At 40.7% G+C, this 20173-nt stretch overlaps 1 protein-coding gene across 2 annotated transcripts in view; it reads left to right on the forward strand.

The window, feature by feature from the left end:
- LOC5568309 (breast cancer anti-estrogen resistance protein 1) overlaps window positions 1-19244 on the forward strand; it is a 451449-nt gene extending 432205 nt beyond the window's left edge. For both annotated transcript variants that reach the window (XM_021841383.1, XM_021841384.1), the window contains exons 4-6: window positions 17093-17814; window positions 17873-18033; window positions 18100-19244. In XM_021841383.1, the coding sequence (XP_021697075.1) occupies window positions 17093-17814; window positions 17873-18033; window positions 18100-19031 (1815 nt within the window). In that variant the 3' untranslated portion in view covers window positions 19032-19244. The remainder of the gene's footprint in view (window positions 1-17092; window positions 17815-17872; window positions 18034-18099) is intronic.
- Window positions 19245-20173: the final 929 nt, after the last annotated feature.

The raw sequence follows: 20173 nt of genomic DNA on the forward strand, positions 1-20173 counted from the left end.
AAGAAATGTGGAAATCGAATCAACCCTGTTATTTTTTAGCTAGCGTAAAAAGCTGGATAACTACCCAGAAGCCCATCAATCTGACCAACCGAATGCATTTTCTTTACTTACTCGACAGGAGCTTTTGAATGGGTGTAAATTTGAACATTTTGAAAGACCAAGTGTAAATAGTGGGCCGATTGCTGCGAGAATTACTCGATATAAAATCGAGAAAGTTGCAAATGTATTGTTCAATACTGTAAAGAAAAGCGGAAAATGATCAAAAGCACATTTACACAGTACCCTAAGTAACACCAACACCATTAGGCTGAAACAAATATTATTTTCTTTTATGTCCGAGGTACGAGGGGGCGGATAAAAATAAATAAGGAACAAAATAATATAAATGAAAAAGTTTTTTTTTTTGAGTTTTTATTTTCAACGATAGTTGTTGATCTTTTTTCAATCAACCTCAGAATCGTCATTTTATCTGTTCTTTGCTCCAAAAATTTCAAATACCTAACCTAATATTATGGTTTTTTTTCTCTTAGATACATTTTTTGGAATTTTGACGAAGGAGAAGTGACACAAAAAGAAGTTAATATATGTATCAGCCAAACTCCGTAACAAATTATGTACGTGATCTTGAAGCCAATTTAGTAGTTTTGAAACTGTGTGTAGAACACATTTAGCATCATTTAGAAAAAAAAAAAGCTTTTACTAGTTATTCAACAAAAATATCAAGTTCATTAAATAAAATAAATTTCTTTGTATTTTTCAATTTTATTCGCCGCATATTACATGTTTACTATTCAACTGAAATTTATAAAACAAAACTACGAGTTAAAAAATCTTCACATTTTTTAAAAAAAACGCAGAAATAGGTTGGTCATAAAATTCATTAAAAATATTACTGATACATTTATGAAGGTTTGAAAAATGACAAAACCATTTTCAGCTCTGATCTTGACGTTTGACTAGCAAAAATTAAAAAAAAAATGTATTTTTCGTTAAAAAAATTTATGATTTTGGGCAGTTTTAGCTAAATAACTTAGTCACAGCATTTTTTTAGTTAGATGTGTTATATGGGGATTTTTTTTTATTATCGGACAATTTGGGCCGAAGGTTCTCCGATTTGCATGAAATTTTCACCAGAGGTAGAGCTCTTGGATACATGACCAAAAGCGAAATTCAAAAAAATTATAGTGGCCTATTTTCCCGGAAAACTCTAGATGAATTTTCACGATTTCTCTATATACCTCAAACTTTGAAAATTCATATCTCCTGAACTATGCATCGTAGAATAAAAGTTTTTTAGTGAAATCGAAAGGAAATTTTCTCAGCAATGTATTAAAAATATAAAAAGAAAAACATTTCTCGGAAAATTTTTCACCATGGAGAAAACTGTAGGAAAAATAGCGAAAAAACTATCGTCTGTATCATGAAAAATTTTCAAAAAAATATTTTTTGTTTCATCAATCCATACTCTAACTTTCGTCCATAGACGCCAAAGTGGTATCTTTTACCGTTTAGGCGACAGAACTGAAAAACCGATGACCACCCGCACGCTTACCATAGAAAAATGTGTTCTACTGTGGGCATCATAACCGTGCGCTAACGGCGGCAGTAATTTACACGTATTGTAAGTGTAACGCAGTAAACCATCCTTTCCTTTCCAGTCAGAAGAAGCTTTTCGTCAATCGGAGCACTCTCCTTTGGTCTGTTGGGTGTTTTGTATGTCGTAACCTTTACTATTGAGACCAACAGTCTTTAATTGAAAACGATCCTAACATTTAATAATATAGGTAATAGGAACCAGAGGACTGACACCGCTGTCATCCTGCATACATTTTTGCTCTTCCTCACATCGTTTTTGGTACTTCGCGTTTTGGTACCCACTTTCTAGTCGGTTTGCCCTAACTTGCTCCTGATTTTCGAGTATACGGCTCAAGTGCTGCTAGTGCTAGTTTCTGGCAATTAATTATATTGCGTTGCATCGTCATATTTGATGACGCTTTTCCCCTTTTCAACATTTTGTTGAATGTTTTACGCATCCGTGAGGTATCATTGATGTCTCCTATCCAAAAAATCATATGTTTTGTTAGTCCCAAAAGAATCAAAACAAAGACACTGGACGCCATGTTGAATCAATGTTGGGTAGCTAATTATTGTCTCATTTCACCCCCCTGATAGGAACTGACCCTCAGCAAGCATGGGAAAATTCACTCACTCACCCGAACGCCACCGATGAAAAATTGAGCGATGCACGAGTTCACTATCTGTCGTTTGAGCGGTGCCGTGTTATTTATGTGACCATGGCAACGAGTGAATTCGGCACAGCTCAAACGTCAAACTAGTGAACTCGTGCATTGGTCCATAGCAAAAAATCTGCTGCTATCGAACATACAGTGATACTGAACCGTCCTAGGCGGAGTGTAGCATGGAAGCGTCGAAACCGATTGTGTAAAAGCGACAATCGGAAGGAACGCGAAGAGAAGTGAATACCAATACACTTGTATCTGCGAGGCACGAGTTAATGCACTTAGCATCCATTCGCCGAATGCATTGAACTGACTGAGAGGATTCCTACTCACTGAATCATTCCGTGGTGTGGACTGCCAGTCAGTGAACGCTCATTAGCAATCAAACCGGAATGCCATTCGAACGGAATCAGAATGTAAACAATCATTCCTGGACAAACATTTCAAAAGGGCACATCGACATTGGTAAACATTGGCTTTGCAAGCCGCTGTTGAACCCAATTCAACTCGATCACGCTCACCAATAACACTATCAGGAAGAGCTAACATCAATCTTTCTGATAGTGGGGTTAGTTTGCGTGGACGGGCTAAAAAGGGCTCAAGACCTCTTAGGCCCTTTCCAAATGTTTGTCCTTTGTCCGAATTTTGGTATTGCATTCGACTGATCAGATGCCATTTTTTGTTTCGCTTAGTGCTCGCCGAAGAAACAGAATGGGCACTGGAAATTGAAACGTTCGGCTTGGTAAAAAACGGCTTTTTCGCTCCGCGTGAAAGCGAGTGAGGGAAACACAATAACTGAGTAGGTGTTTCCCATGCTTAACCCTCAGTATCATACACTGAGGCAAAAATCTCGCATGATTTTCATAAGATCACACTAATGAACGCGTTTTTTATTATTTGTTTGTTGGTTCATAAGACACTTGTGTATTTCATTCGACGAGATTGAGATTCATAAGACAAGTGTATTTTTTTCATAACAATCAATTGTCAATGTCATAAATACGCTTATGAACCCCATTGCTCATCATTGTGAAGAACCATGTGAGGCAAATTTTCTCATTTCACTATCAGAAATTCAATATGGCTTCCGAAAAGAACGTGTTTACTGATTTGTCGTTGGCTGACTCCGTTTCTAATGCATCAAAGGGTAAATATTTTCTATTTATCATCAATTCCGCTGTAACTAACACTTTCTTTCGAACAGATTAAGGAATTGGATCCAAACAATAAGATTTGGGAATGAAAATTCAAAACAATTTGTATGACGCGTAAGAAATCACAAACCCCCCTCATCCATTAATCCGCCCCTAACGTAAACCTGCAACAATTCAGGCGTTCTTCACAACTTTTCTCAATAATGTTTCGCTGCTATGATATACTTCTTTGCGTTCAAAATAGGTTCGCCAACTAGAGAAAATCGAATTTTCATCCATTTTGTCATATCGCAAATCGATTCTAATGCTTACAGTAAAGTGCTTTGATCGAATTGCGGCGTGACAAAATGGATGAAAATTTGATTTTCCCAAGTTGGTTAACCTATTTTTCAACGCGGATTAGTATTATTCATTCATTGAAATTTATAATCTAAAGCTCAAATTACACAAGACAGTCTTATGGAACCAAGAATGGTTCAGAACGTAATTCATAAGACTATCTATGGATTTTATTATCAAGTCAATGATGGTTCATAAGATCATCTTACGAAATTCCTTCGAAGTGTATTATGGAAACAACATCTGCCGAAAACCATACGATGGTCTTATGAATTTCAAAGATTTTTCTTGTGTCGTAATTCCATAAGCAAATCTTATGACAGTCTTACGTTTGCTTTCCTCAGTGTATAGTTGCCAAGCAAAAAGGATATTTATGCATACATAAAGTGCTATTTTTAATTTTCAAATTTCGTTCAATTTATCAAATGATTAGATAATTAACTAAAAGCGCGCGAATCAATGTTCAGTTTTGTTTTCTATACAAAGTGATATATTTGATGTAAATTCTGATTGTTCCTTGGAAGAATATAGTATAGTATTTGCATGTATATAATATCAATCAACTGTATAACACTCAGGGACGCTATCTACACTCAAGATAATGTCCTCATTTGATGCATGTGCCAACCCATATGGATTTTTGCAATGGGGGTTTGCACATGGAATGTATGTGCGAAATCAATGAGGTGTCGCCAATCTTTATTTCCATTTAAAGTATGATTACTTTATATTCGATTCATAACCTAGACACATACTTTACATGGGCGGCTTCAATGGAGTATATTGATCAGACAAATCATATTAATGGACGTTTTTGGGTTTCCTTGTTATATCCAATAATGAGCAAAAATAAAGAAAAATAGTTTATTATATAGATTGATTGACACATTGCAACGGCCACAATATATGTGGTATGATATAACAATTAATTATAATAAACGGTAGAAGCAGACGAACTAAAAATTGGCAACTTGTTGAGGCAACTCGTATTGGTCATAATTCTACGTCACATCTCTGTGGACAGCGAGGTGGATAGTTCATCAGTCGATTATCATTTATTGCTTCTGATGAAATTCGATTTCTTCCTCTGCATAAAAGTAGATTATGTTAAAACAATGTCATAGCGGTGATTTTCAGTCATAATTACCTTCCGATGCTAACAAAGTGTACGCGCGTAATGAATAATTATTGTATGTTTTGTCTGGCCGTATCGTGCGCCTATATAAGGCGCACCCATTGAATTTGTAAGAATGTAGTTTCTTTCGTTTCTCCACCGAGTAGGCATGCTGCCTCTCAGTGGTAATAAATCTGTTAAAATGAAGCCGTTCGCTTGATTTGCCGTCCGTTGTATCGTAAAAGACAACGTAGGAAAGACGTCCTGGCCGAAACAACATATCTACACAGCTAAAAATATAATGTAAATTTGAGTTTATTTTCATGCACATATTACATCAAAATAAACCTAAATTTCAACGACCAATCCATTATTTTTCAATTGAATTCACTTCAAATTTACACGATCATGTAATATTCAACCATTTTTAGTTGAAAATTAAATGTATATTCATTTAAATTTACATGATGCTGTAATTACACACGAATTTGATTTATTTTTACAGTAGACTTCAGTTTACATCACATTGAAAATTACATATTTTTTTCTGTGTATATAAATAAAAATGGAATGGTGTTTGTATGTCACGAAATGACTTACGAACGGGTCAGCGGATCTGAATGATTCTTTCTCCGTTTTGTTTAGCACGGGTTCCGACGTGTTTGTGTGTATAAAATTCCTAGGAGATTCACCGGGAAAGTCGGAAAATGAGAATGCACGGAACTGTCATTTTGTATGGGACGATTCATAGCATTTTTCAACAGCCTACTTGATGGCAAGACGAAGTTTGCCGGGACCACTAGTTAACAATATATTCATAAGTTTTCCAAGAAAGTGGATCTGGAGATTTGATCCTTCAAACGGTACCATAATGATCGATTGTAACAAGAACTTCCCGTGCGGCTTTCATAGAGGCTGTTAGCTTTAATACTAAATAACGTTGCTGATGAAGGGCACACAAAACACCCAACTGACCAATGGAGAGTGGTCCGATTGACGAAAAGCTTCTTCTGACTGGAAAGGAAAGGATGGTTTACTGTGTTACACTTACAATGCGTGTAAATTACTGCCGCCGTTAGCGCACGATTATGAGGCCCACAATAGAACACATTTTCCTATGGGAAGCGTGCGGGTGGTCATCGGTTTTTCAGTTCTGTCGCCTAAACGGTAAAAGATACCACTTTGGCGTCTATGGACGACAGTTAGAGTATGGATTGATGAAACAAAAAATATTTTTTTGAAAATTTTTCATGATACAGACGATAGTTTTTTCGCTATTTTTCCGACAATTTTCTCCATGGTGAAAATTTTTCCAAGAAATGTTTTTCTTTTTATATTTTTAATAGATTGCTGAGAAAATTTCCTTTCGATTTCACTAAAAAACTTTTGTTCTACGATGCATAGTTCAGGAGATATGAATTTTCAAAGTTTGAGGTATATAGAGAAATCGTGAAAATTCATCTAGAGTTTTCCGGGAAAATAGGCCACTATAATTTTTTTGAATTTCGCTTTTGGTCATGTATCCACTAGCTCTACCTCTGGTGAAAATTTCATGCAAATCGGAGAACCTCCGGCCCAAACCTGTCCGATAATTTAAAAAAATGCCCATATACAAAGCATTTTTTTTTTAGTAAAATAAGGAAATATTTGGAGAAAACTACTTTTAATCAAGACAAGCTTTGATTTAAGACAATTTTGATGTTCCACAAATTATCCAGAAATTTTAATTCAATGAGAAGAATGATACTATAGCTCCAAAATTGGTTACGAATGTTACAAAGTTATGAAGAAATAACTGTAGGTCATATTCTATAACTTAAACATTCATATTCAAGACGCTTGCACCACCTCTTCAGTTTTTTTAGATCAAACCACCCAGTAGGATCAAAAAAATTTTGAGGTGTCGTTTTGATGTAATTTGAATTTATAAGAGCACACGAATATTTGGTTTCAAGAACTTTCGAAAAATAAGTTTCAACCCTAGTGTATAAAGCTTTACGTAAATTACTGAGGCGTCCGATTTGAAAATAGTCTCCGACAAAGTTGTAGCTAACGAATGTATCTAACAGAATAAGCGTAGCCATCAAGAACATATGGACAAACATTATGACCGATTGAATGAATTGCTTGTTTTTCCTATAGAAATATAGAAATTCGTTGGGGCTTGTGCAATCTCAGTTTTCATCTAAATGTGCTCAAATTTTGGGAAAATATTCAAAATTTGATCTAAAATCTAATGAGCGGTGTGGAGCAAAACCGATTTTTTTGATCCACTCTTTTATACAATGCAAACATGCAACACTACTTCAACATTTTATTTATTTATTTATTTTTTTTTTTTTTCTTAATTCATCTGACATAAGTCTCAATGAATGTTACTGTACTAATTTAAACAAATCTAGGTCTCATCGAATCTAAAATTTTTCGTCTGAACACTGTTGAGGACATTCCAAAATGAAATAGGTACGCTACATCGTTGAATGCTCTCATTACGGAAGACAATGGTTCGTTGTACCCGAAAAGCAAACGGTGGAACTGTGGAGCAAGCATCCTTTCCAGGCTCCTGCGTTGAATCCTGTTTGGAGCGTTCAGAGCTAGCTTTGCTAGGAGATTCGGACAGTCTATCTCTCCGTTCAATACCTTGGCGACTGCAACAGCTTGTTGGGTGATTCGACGTTGTTCAAGGGTTTCCAACCCAAGCAAGCAACACCGGTCAGCGTATGGTGGAAGATTTGAACGGTCCCTCCACGGAAGCAACCGTAGAGCATAGCGCACGAACCGTTTTTGAATACGTTCAATCCTGTCAATCCAGTTCGGCTGATACGGACACCATACAATGGAAGAGGATTCCAAAATTGAACGAACAAGTGAGGTGGAGAGTGCTTTCAAACAATGGACATTAGTAAAATTTTTGGTCGTCCGCATAACAAACCCCAGCTGTCGATTTGCTCGATCAATGATTTCCGAACGATGATCGTTGAAAGTGAGTCTAGAGTCGAGTAATACACCCAAATCTCTTATGTGACTAACACGCTGAATTGTTGTATCGCCAATTGTGTAGTCCATACGAAGTGGTACTGCGGAGCGGTGGAAGGTTGTCAAAGGCGGCCTTCAAATCGGTGTAAACGGCATCTACTTGTTTCCCATCCTCTAGCTGGTTGATGCAACTTGAGGTGAAACGAAGAAGATTTGTTGTTACTGACCTGCCAGGGTAAAAACCATGCTGGTCGCTGGAGATGAACGCTTTTGTTTTGGCAAAAAGGTAATCATTGATGACTGTCTCAAACAGTTTGGAGCCAGCGCATAATGAAGTTATTCCCCGGTAGTTCCGAACATCGCTTTTGTCACCGGTTTTGTAGACTGGGAAAATGAAGGATTTTTTCCACTTAGCAGGAAATTGCTTCTGCTGTAGCAAGAGGGTGAAGATGTAACACAACGGAACGGTAAGGACGTCGATGCATTTCTTGAAGACGATAACAGGAATCCCATCCGGCCCAGGAGTGATAGACGATTTCATTTTCTTCGCAGCTTTTCGTAGGACTTGATCAGTAACGAGTGGCAAACCAATGTCGCATACGTTTTCTGGCACTGTGGAGCTAGCACGCATCGCATCATTAACAGTTGCACAATCAGCATTAAAAACACTTGAAAAATGCTTAGCGTAGAGTTCGCATTTTTCCGGTGCAGTCGATGCTACTTCGTCGACAAAAGATACCGAGGCAGGGACACCATCGGTTTGCTTGCGCTTAGAGTTAACGAAATTCCAAAAACGTTTTGGATATCGACGGAGGCCGTCTTGCATTCTATCAACATACTGCGCGTAAAGATGTTCGTTGAGCGATTTGTATGCATCACTTGCATCTTGAAAACACCGCTTATGAAGTGGCGTCCGCTGCTTGCGGTAGTGGCGTTGACATGAGTTTTTCGCGCGCTTTAGCGAACGGAGTCGAGCATTCCCCCATGGTGGCTTTGCAGGTGTACGCATCTTTGGAACGTTTGACGAAAGCCAATTTATCACAATATCGGAAAAAATTCTTACACTTTGCCACTAGAAGACGCTAATGACGCTTCGATTTTTTCAAATTCATAAATTTCAAGAATAGGGTCCTAAAGCCCTGTCCCAATTTTAGTGCCAAACGCTTAAGCTTAGGCCAATAACACATGTTTACTCAATTTTCTAATGTTTTCCGTTGGTTTGAGTCCAAAAAACATTTTTTTTAGATTTTATTACACTCCTTGGCTTAAACTCAAATTTTGGGTGTATTTTGTTTTCCGTGTCCCTTCCGAAATGTCAGATAGGAACAACCCCAGTGGTAAAACTAAAACCCCTGTGGTGTTTTTGTCGACTAAGCAAACGTCAAACATGATCTTAAGTGTCAAGGTTCATTTATGAACCCAATTTTTAAATTAAAGTTTAAACATGATATAGATGTTATTTGAGCGGGAAATATTGCTAAAGTAGTTGCAGTAAGATGCTCTTTCGTGTTATTGAATAAAAACAAGATTTCATTAAAAATTTTAGGACCCAATTAACTCATTCTTAGTAGTAGAGACAAGAGACGTGGGCAAAATTGTTCGTCAGTTCAAGGACTGCATTTCACACCAAGCTCCTATATATGATATATACGATTGAAAAGTTTGATACTCACTATAGCCTACTAGTGGCTAAATATAGGACCTATTAGATGTGTAGCGCATAGCCATTGGCCCAATGAACAATTTTACCGAAACTCCCAGCATTCTATTCGATCTGCATTAGCAGTTTGAAAATATTAATGCTTACTAACGCACGCCTCCTAGTGGAAGAATGTAGAGCTGACCAAACATGCAGCACATCTAACGAACATTTTTTTTTATAGAACACTATTGCGGAAATATTGCTAGAGTAATTTCTGGAATCCATCGACGTTAAGGTGAAGATGCATCGAAGCCAAACCTCAAATTTTCATGAGCACAAATCAGCTTGAACGGCTGTTTAGTTCTCTAGATTTGTGCTCTTAGATATACGACGTTTGGCTTCGATGCATCTTGCATTTTGGTAAAAATTCTTCTGGATTATTTTTTTATAAATATGAACAGGAAAAGTTATAATTCTTTATAATTTCAAATCGAAATCATAGATATTGAAGAATTTCTTATGAGTTCGATTTGATAACACTCAGGCGGGTGCAAAAACAAATCTCCTGAAACCATTTGGCTAAAAAATCATCTGCTACAAATCCTCGATAAATGTCGCAAGACATGCTTTCATGAATTCTGCAAAAAAAAAAAATAATGAAGAAAAAAAAATCACTATAAAAAAATGTATCACTATGATTCTATATATTAAAGTGGTTTAAAAAATCATTTTTGCTGCACACTGCTAATTCGATTCTATATTAAATTCTGAGTGTACCCCCAAAATTTGAGCTCATTTGGATGAAAACTGAGACTGCACAAGCCCTTTAAAGTTTATATGGGAATTACTATGGGAAAAGCAACCAATTCATTCAATCGGTCATAGTAAAACGTTCAGCTCCATCGGTTCACTAAAACTCGAGATTTGCTTCCACAAAGTTTTGATGATAATTGTTAGAGTGAGACAAAAGATAGGGAAAATAACACGGTCTCCCGTGTCACCTTAATGAAGGAAGTTATTAGGAGTTGTTCTAAATCGATCAACAATTATTTCTCGGTATGGAATACGTCACACATTGGTACGTCTCACAAAGTCGTTGCATCTAAAATCCTTCCAAGATATTGTAGAGTCTTACCTTTCGGATTAACGCCAACACTCCAAACCAATTCACAAAACACTTTAGATTTCTACTCGTTTATTTTCCACAACCGTCCGCTTACAATACACAACACCAAGTCCCCTCCGGTTCCGACTCTCCTATCTCTCTACCCCGCTTTTCTACATATCTCTCCAGTTACACTCTTATTTCCAACTCAACAGTTTACCATACTCTACATCCCTCTCCTACTCAAAAAAAAAAATCATTCGACTGTATTGATAACTTGTACATATCTTTTAGGCACTTTTTTGTTCCTCATGGGACGTTTTGCAGGCGTGGCTTGTTCCCCATGTGCATTACCATTCTTCCGCTTTCCTTCATTTGAGCATCCGTGTAAAGATGTTCCGTCCACTCCTTGATTAGATGATGTGAGCGATGATGGAGAGGCCGGCGTTAGTTCTGATGAAGTTTGTTGAAATGATGCAGATGGTGATTTGGGCCATTTCCTAAGATGGGTAACAGAGCGACGCAACGTGACCCCGTCTTCGCCTTTAACGGTAGTGTCGTTTCCAGACTTACTGACGACTTTAAATTTTTCCAGTCTGAAAGTAGGCTCCAGTTTTCCGCTATTGAAGTTTTTGATCATCACTTCATCTCCTACTTCTATCTTGGAGGTTTTGGCATGTCGACGCTGATCAGCATAGATTTTACCCTGCATTTTCCTAATGGCATCTTTATCACGCACGCTTTCGTCGCGGTTCCAAGCTGGGTCCGTTCGCAAGGACGGTAGTAGATCTTTTACCGGACGTCCTGTTAGAAGTTCCATCGGTGCTTTCTCAGTAACCGAATGAGGAGTCGTATTATAGATGTACACATGCTCCTTCAATGCTTTTCGCCAATCCGTGTTAGTCGCTTTAGCGATCCTGAGTGCACGAAGAATACCCTGATTCACCCTTTCTACGAGCCCGTTCATTTGGGGCCAGTACGGTATTGTGCGAACGAGCTTGATGTTTTTAATCGAACAGTAATTAGCAAATTCTTCACTCGAAAATGGCGGGCCGTTGTCGCTGCGTATACACTCCGGGTACGTGTGATCCAAGAAAATTGCTTCCAATGCATCAACTGTTTTAGTAGCCGTTGTACTTTTCATTTCGACGACTTGCAAAAATCTGCTATAATAATCAATGACTACTAAAAACGTAGCACATTCTTTCGCCGAAAAGAAGTCGATAGCTATCTGCTGCCAAGCACGATCCGGCATTTCCTTTCTGAACATCGGTTCGGGTGGCATTTGACTTCTGACAGCTGCGCAGCCAGCACACTCCTCAATTTTCTCGATAACGTCACGGTCCATACACGGCCACCACACCTTTTCCCTCAAATTTCTACGCATGGCTACTATTCCGGGATGGCCCCTATGAGCAATATCCAGAGCCCTGGAACGAAGTTTTTTCGGAAGTACAATTCTTTCATTCCGAATAATTATACCATTGGAAATCCCCAACTCCTTAGAAAATGCCTGGAAGCGGAATAAATCAGGGTGCCAATTTCCAGATTCAAGTGCCAGTTTGACTGCGATCAATATTTCGTCCCGTTTAGTTTCGTCTCTAATTTCCTCGAGCGATATTGCCGTGGGTCCTTCTCCGACGGCGAATAGGTAATGATCAGCGTTATCGTCAAACGGAGCATCTATTTGGGAGCACAATCTGGATAACGGATCAGATATGTTCATCAGCCCTGCAATGTGTTTAACCTCAAAATCAAACGGTTGAAGGCGCAGAGCCCAGCCTTCGGCCCTCGAAAGAGCTCTTTTCCCTTCTACGTGCTTGTTTCCGTAAATGAACTCAAGCGTTTTATGGTCCGTGAATATGGTGAAGCGTAGACCGAAGAGGTACAAGTAAAATTTCTCGACGGCCCATACAACTGCTAGCGCTTCACGTTGTGTTTGAGGATACACACGTTCGGCCGCAGTTAAACCCTTTGACGCGAAGCAAATGATTCTGGGGGAACCTCGATATCGCTGTACCAGCACAGCCCCGAGGCCAACGGGAGACGCATCTACGTATAGGGAAATTGTACCAGTTATGGCCATAGTGGTTCCCTATTTGGCCATATGTGAAATTTCGATAACTTTCACATTTTTTATATTTTTGAATGTTTTAACATCTAGATACATCCTTCATCTTACTGCTAAAACACACAAAATTTTTCAAAATGTGAAAAAAATCAAGTTAACACGTATGGCGAAATAGGGAACCACTATGGCCATAACTGGTACACCTACCCTAATTCGGTCTCATCAGCCGAATCAAAGTAGCCTAGTTTTCTTACGCTGTTAGCCAGTTCACATCGCAGGTCATCAAATGCCTTTGTTTGCTCCTCGCCAAAGACAGTAGCATCACCACGAATAAACTGACGTAAGGGTTCTGTTCTAGTCGAAAGATGAGGGATAAAATGACCTACGAAGTTTACAAGCCCCAGAAAACTTCTAACTTCCTCCTTGCTTTCAGGTTTTCTGAAGTTCTTGATAGCTTCAATTTTCTCTTCCGTTGGACTGATACCCGCAGCACTCACCTTGAAACCAAGGATTTCGAGCTCACCCACGCCAAATACACACTTGTCTCTGTTGAGTTTAGCGTTGTTTTTCTCAAGAATCTCCAGGACCTGTCGCAGTCGTTCATCATGCTCCTGCTGATTTCTACCAAATACGACAATGTCGTCAATGTAAACGATTACCCCTTCAACACCTGAGTTAAAACAGAGTATTGTATATCATGTAATTTAACCCAACCCCTTAAAAGCATAAGGAACATAAAAACGTACCTGCAAGCATCTGAGTCATGATCCGCTGAAAGATCTCAGGGGCACAGTTTATGCCAAACATCAGCCTTTTAAACCGCATTAGACCTCTATCCGTCATAAACGTAGTGATGCTTCGTGACTCTGGATGCAGCTCCACGTGATGATATGCTGACGTTATATCGAGCTTCGAAAAATACGTAGCACCCCGCAATTTATTTAAAAATGTTTCGATAATCGGTAATGGAAAATGCTCGCGCTGAATCGCTTTGTTGGGGTGTCTCATATTTATACAGAGCCGGATGTCGTCCTTGCCTTTTGGCACAACGACCATAGGTGAAATCCATTCCGCTGGACCGTTGGCTGGTTCAATCACGTCAGAACGCAACATATCCATAATCTTCATATCCACTTTCTCTTTCAGTGCTTCGGGTACTTTAAGGTAAGCAATTTTCCGAGGAACAATCGACTTATCAATGGACAGCTTTACAAGTACGTTGGGAAATTTGGGAAAATGTTCGGTCGACACATCAACATTGTTCACATCGAGACCAATTTTGAGTATTTTCAATAGTTCGGCGGTAGTTTTGCTCAGGAGTGACTTGGTTGCTCCTTCTATCACAAAAAACTCTGCGTAACAGCTGGGTTTCGAATCATTAACTGAAATCCATGCTTCGAACATAGCTCTTACTCGTAACGGTTGTTGGCTCGCGTATGCCGTAAATGTTCGATTGCATTGTAGTTTTGTTTTGTATACAGTTGCATTATTTCTAACGAGACTGTTCCATACCTCCTCCGTGACAGCGTTAATTGCTGATCCCGAATCAACTAAGAAAGTCACCGGGTAATTGTCTATCGAACACTCTACCATTCCATTACTACAAACATCCGGTTCAATTAGAGTTTTAACCTAGGACAAATAAGAGAACAGTGAGCTATATGGACATATACGTTCTTATTAAATAAAATTCTCAAAATATTCGGTTTGATTTATTCATCAGAAATCCAACCCATCATTATTATTCACATTTTTTTTTAATTTATTTATAACACACTACCTTTGGTCTCGGCTCCTCATCAGTTAGCGGTTTTGTTTCCTTCGTCCACTCTTCGTAACGGTTAACAGCATTCAGATCAGCATTCGGGCGACCTCGTCTGTATCGAGTATCGGAGCCAGCGCGTTGTCTGGTCACGTTCCGACCAAGGTACCGACATTTCCTCATGTAGTGCCCAAGTCTTCCGCACCCATTGCAACGTGCATTCCGGGCGTAACAGGTTGGAGATTCGGTCTTGTGGTTTGATGATCCGCATCGGCCGCATTCGGACTGATCCCGTTTACCAACGGTTTGTCGGTTCTCGACCTCCAAATTTCTACGATGTTTGACCTGGTTCGCATCGTTATAATTTTGCCGCTTATTCCAGTTCTGATGCACTGCAGCTACTGATGATCCCGGTTGCTCATCTCCAAGTAGCTTCGATTTTCCTTTTTGCTTCATGAGGATTTCACGATTGATGGCGTAATTGATCAATTCGTCGAGGTCCATAACATCCTCAAGCCCCTTGTCGCGCACTCTTTCATCCTGTGCGCCCATGGTGATTTGTTGAAGTACCTCTTTTTCTTCTCGGTCGGAAAAATCGCATCTCGCTGCTTGTCCACGAAGCCTCAACAGGAATTGATTAAAAGTTTCATCACCTGTCTGTTTCATCGAACGGAACACTTCCAACTCAATCCGTTCATTCCGTTTGCCAATAAAGAACTTATTTAGCCTCTTTATGGCGTTATCGTACTCGGGAACTTCAACAGGCATCAATGGCACTTTCACAGGTCCGGGGTAGATTTCATCCGACGACGGCCTCAGGTTATAAAATATACGCTGTAGACCTCTTCCGCCGCTAGCTAGCAACAGAACGAGTTTCTCATGTTGCGACTCGAGATTCCGTAGCTCCAGTGTCAACTCGAAAGCTCTGTGCCACTCCTCCCACTCGCGCCTTAAATCGTGGGTGTCGACCTTATCATTGAAAGGTTCAAACGATAACTGCTTTCCTTCGAAAACCATCTGTAAATGTTGGTCATAAGAATGTAATTATAGCACTTGATTTTCTTAAGTTCTTTGCAATTTACTTCAATAGTTTCACGTAGACGACGGTTATGAGCAAACTTAACACCAGCAGATAAAAACAAAACCGACACTCAATGTTTATGTTCATCGTTCTGTAAACAGATGACAGTTCGATAGGTACACCGAAAGAAACGATCGACCTAGTTTATGAACATATATCATTACTTTAATATTCAGCGTGAGGTCTAGGAAGTTTGAAATAATCGTGAATTAAATTGAAATCGTTAACATGCCGATGATTTAACAATCAGGAAGGACGTCAATACCGTTAGATATTTAAAACTCATTGAGAATAATACGTAATAAAACACATTAAAAAAAAACAAATCAAGACATGGAATTTCAAAACTTTTTTTTCTGGTGTTTTTTTTTTCTCTTTTTTGCAAGCCAAAGATAAGCTGGTGAGCTAAGATTGTAATGGTGCGCTTGGGTGTGTGTACCGGACTCATATTTGCTCCCAGTGTATGGGCTGGGCTGATTTGTAGTGGTGCGCTTCGGTACAAGGCCGGACTCGCTGACTATACTATTGTCATATGTCTCTGCGCTTCGGTACAAAAACCGGACTCGCTGAACAGTATTGGTGCGCTTCGGTACTGAGCCGGACTCGCTTTTTTTAAATCACATTTGCAAATGGTGCTAGTGCGCTTCGGTGCAAGACCGGACTCGCTAATTTCACAGCATACAGACTGGTATTGGTGCGCTTCGGTACAAAACCGGACTCGCATTAAACATTTGTTCTTTGGTTATGTTTTTTTTTTCGCTGCTGCAATTTTTTTATTATAATCGTAATTATAATTTTATAGCTTGCGGAATCATATCCTACCGACGGTGCGCCAAAATGTAGAGTCTTACCTTTCGGATTAACGCCAACACTCCAAACCAATTCACAAAACACTTTAGATTTCTACTCGTTTATTTTCCACAACCGTCCGCTTACAATACACAACACCAAGTCCCCTCCGGTTCCGACTCTCCTATCTCTCTACCCCGCTTTTCTACATATCTCTCCAGTTACACTCTTATTTCCAACTCAACAGTTTACCATACTCTACAGATATATTCATTCAGAAATCCTTTCAAGAATTCCTTAATAACTTTGCTGAAATTTGAAAAGAGAATTTCGAATCATCGTGAAAAAAAAACGGCGAACGATTATACCGATTGTTTTAGAATATTTCCAGAAATTATTCTTGAAATGTCTACAAGAAAAATGTCTTCGGATTTCCCAACGTGTTTCCAAAAAAACAATTTGGTTAAGTTTAGTCTTCCCATCTTTAACCCCAAACTGTAAAACACGTTCTTTATGGAATAATGAAAAATAGGAAGAGCATATCAATGCAGTAAATCGGCAATGGCAGCTAAAATGACAACGAGTAAAATCTCATCCCGTCTCATGGGAACAATTGCAAACCAAATTGCATTTAGTTCACTCCCCCTGATTGCTTCCGAACGGCAATAGGTGTGCTATCGGAATTTACCTTTGCCACCTTCACCTGTCTGCAAAGTTTATCTTCCACAATTTAGCTAGCTCTATGAAAAACTTTACCCTACTGCCGTATACAGCAAGTAATTAAAGATTTTCCTATTTTCATCTCTTCTTCTACCTCAGGTCCTAACACCTCAAAAATGTGGAGACGTCTATCTGTATGATCTGCTACCAACCCCCACAAGAGGAGGCAGCCCATATCAGCATAGCGGTTCGGCCGACGCCCTCGATACATACGACGTCCCGAAGCCGGCGGTTCCCATAAACTACGACACACCGCGAGCGTGGTCCCGGACGCCACCCTACTACACCCACCACAATCCACACCACTCGCCGCACACACCGAGCTACGGTCATCCCCACCGTCCCTATCACTTTAGTAATAGGATGGAAGAGTCCTACGACACTCCGCGGCCGGTCAACAACCTTCTTGCTCAACAAAACCTTACTCCCAGCAGTTCCAATTCCTCCTTGCTCACCTCGGACAGTCTGAGTCTGTCCTCATCAAACAGATCCTCCTTGGCCAACATGCCCGATTACGACGTTCCCCGGAGGAACCCCGTATCGATACGTTCCACCCCACCCCCTCCACAGCATCCCGCGACGCCCCACTCGCAAACCAGCGGCATCTTCAGCAGCAACCATTCGATGTCCATATCGTCGTTCTCCTCCAGCACTAGTACTTACGATGTTCCTCAAACCCCGCTTCATCAACAGCAGCCGCAGCATCAGCACGTGCTAACTCCGCAAACGCCACTGCCATCGAAGGAACTTCCTCTGGAGCTATCGTCGGCGCTGGAAACCCTCGCTCGGTTACAGAATGAAGCTACTTCCGCTGTTTCAAGGTAAGATCGGTGAAAACGGGACTTCATGTTCAGCTTACTAACGTACGAATTTTCGTAGACTACTTGGCTTCGTCTCCCCGAACTGGAGGACGAAGGAAAAGCTGGATCCGATTCTGATGGATCTCAAATTGGCCGCTGTGCGGCTCCGTACTGCTCTGCACGACTTAGCCGAGTTCGGCGACGGCGCCCTCGGCAATGCAACCAAAGCGGAAGATAAAGGTAACATCCCGTAGAATCTGAACTTCATGTAACAAGCTTATAAATGAATCGTCCTTTTTCATTCAGGCCTAGCCCAGAAGCTTCGACCGCTGGTGAAAGCTTTACGCGACGCGGACAAACTCGTTCACGAAGCATCACAGAACCTGGACAACCAAGGCTGGACCATGGTGACACTCCAGCGGCCCGAGGCCACCCAGAAGCTTCAACAGCAGCTCCCGCCGGATAGTTTGGACCAGCTGATTGCGTGTGCTCAAACGTTGACCGAGGACGTCCGACAAACCGCTTCCTTCATCCAGGGTAACGGAACGCTCCTGTTCAAACGGAGCACTTCTTCCTCCACGGCTACAACTCCGCAGACTCCAACCGGTCACGTTAAGAGCATCATCAACAACAACAGTAGCAGGACTAGCGGCCAGGGTGAATGGCCCGAGGACTACGACTACGTCAGCCTGGAGTCGAAGGAAGCTACGGCCAAATCCAACGCGGAGATTCACGACGCGTTGCCTCAGGATTTGAAGAAGAATTTCGAAAACGTGGTGCGGAATGCTGACGCAGCTGCGGCCGTCGGCAGTAGTGAGGCCAAGGAAGCCCTTGACCCGAACGATAAATCCGTACTGGTTTACTACGCGACCCAAACGGTGACCCACATGGGCTACCTGACGCAGGCCATCGACGCCTTCCTGCAAACCGTGGAGCACAACCAACCGCCAAAGTTCTTCCTGGCGTACGGGAAGTTTGTGGTGCTCAGCGCGCACAATCTGGTCAACATCGGGGACATCGTGCACCGGAACGTTTCCCGGGAGAACGTCAAGACCCGGGTGCTGCAGTGTGCCGATGCCCTGTCGGAAGCGCTGAAGACGTGCGTCGCCAAAACGAAGAAGGCGGCGCAGCACTTTCCCAGCGTGACAGCCGTGCAGGAGATGGTTGACTCGGTGGTGGACATTTCGCACCTGGCGAGTGACCTGAAGGTGGCCATGTTGGAAGCGGTGCAGCAGTAAGATGGGCGGGGTTTATGAGGGGAAGTAGCGTACGTAGAAGTCGGTTAGGTCTCAACTTTTTGAACGTTTTCTTTGGGAAATGGTTCTGAATGGTTGGATTGGTCATTGGTTCATTGGAAGAGCTTATAACCTCCGAGGCCTTCCTCGGCGTTAGAGTCCGCGGCTACAGAGCAAAGCCATGCTGAAGGTATCTGGGTTTGAGTCCCAGTCGGTTCAGGATCTTTTCGTAATAGAAATTGCCTTGACTTCCCTGGGCATATAGTATAATCGTACCTGCCACACGATATTCGAATGCGAGAATGGCAACATTGACTAAGAAAGCTCTCAGTTAATAACTGTGGAAGTGCTCATTGAACATTAAGCTGAGAAGCAGATTCTTCAGCATGATTCAAGGGGTTATTTCTTAATTCAGAATAACAGATCATACCAAGCTGATAGTTATTATTATTATTATCTTTATTTAAGAGATTTTCAGCCTCAGGCTGGTACATCTCATAATGGACCGATGCACGAGTTCACTATCTGACGTTTGAGCGGTGCCTTGTTATTTACGTGACCATGGCAACAAGTGAATTCGGCACCGCTCAAACGTCAAATTCGTGAACTCGTGCACAGGTCCATTAATGGAGCGGTGCACGAGTTCACTAATTTGACGTTTGAGCGGTGCCGAATTCACTAGTTTCCATGGTGACATAAATAACATGGCACCGCTAAAACGTCAACGAGTGAACTCGTGCTTTGGTCCATAGTGACCTGGACATAATTTTACCAAGGGTCCGAGTCTATGTGTAGTTTCTGCACATTTTTATTCTAAACTGGTTCCAGGAATAAGGTCCTAAAGCCCTGTCCCGATTTTAGTGCCAAACGCTTAAGTTTAGGCCAAAAACACATATTTACTCAATTTTCCACTGTTTTCCGTTGGTTTAAGTCCGAAAAACATGTTTTTATGTTTTTTTAGATTTTGTCACACCCCTTGGCTCAAACTCAAATTTTGGGTGAATTTTGTTTTCCGTGTCCCTTCCGAAATGTCAGATAGGAACAACCCCAGTGTTAAAACTAAAACCCCTGTGGTGTTTTTGTCGACTAAGCGAACGTCAAACATGATCTCAAGTGTCAAGGTTCATTTATGGACCCAATTTTAA

This window comes from Aedes aegypti, chromosome 2, assembly GCF_002204515.2.
Source record: "Aedes aegypti strain LVP_AGWG chromosome 2, AaegL5.0 Primary Assembly, whole genome shotgun sequence".
NCBI classification, from domain to species: Eukaryota; Metazoa; Arthropoda; class Insecta; order Diptera; family Culicidae; genus Aedes; species Aedes aegypti.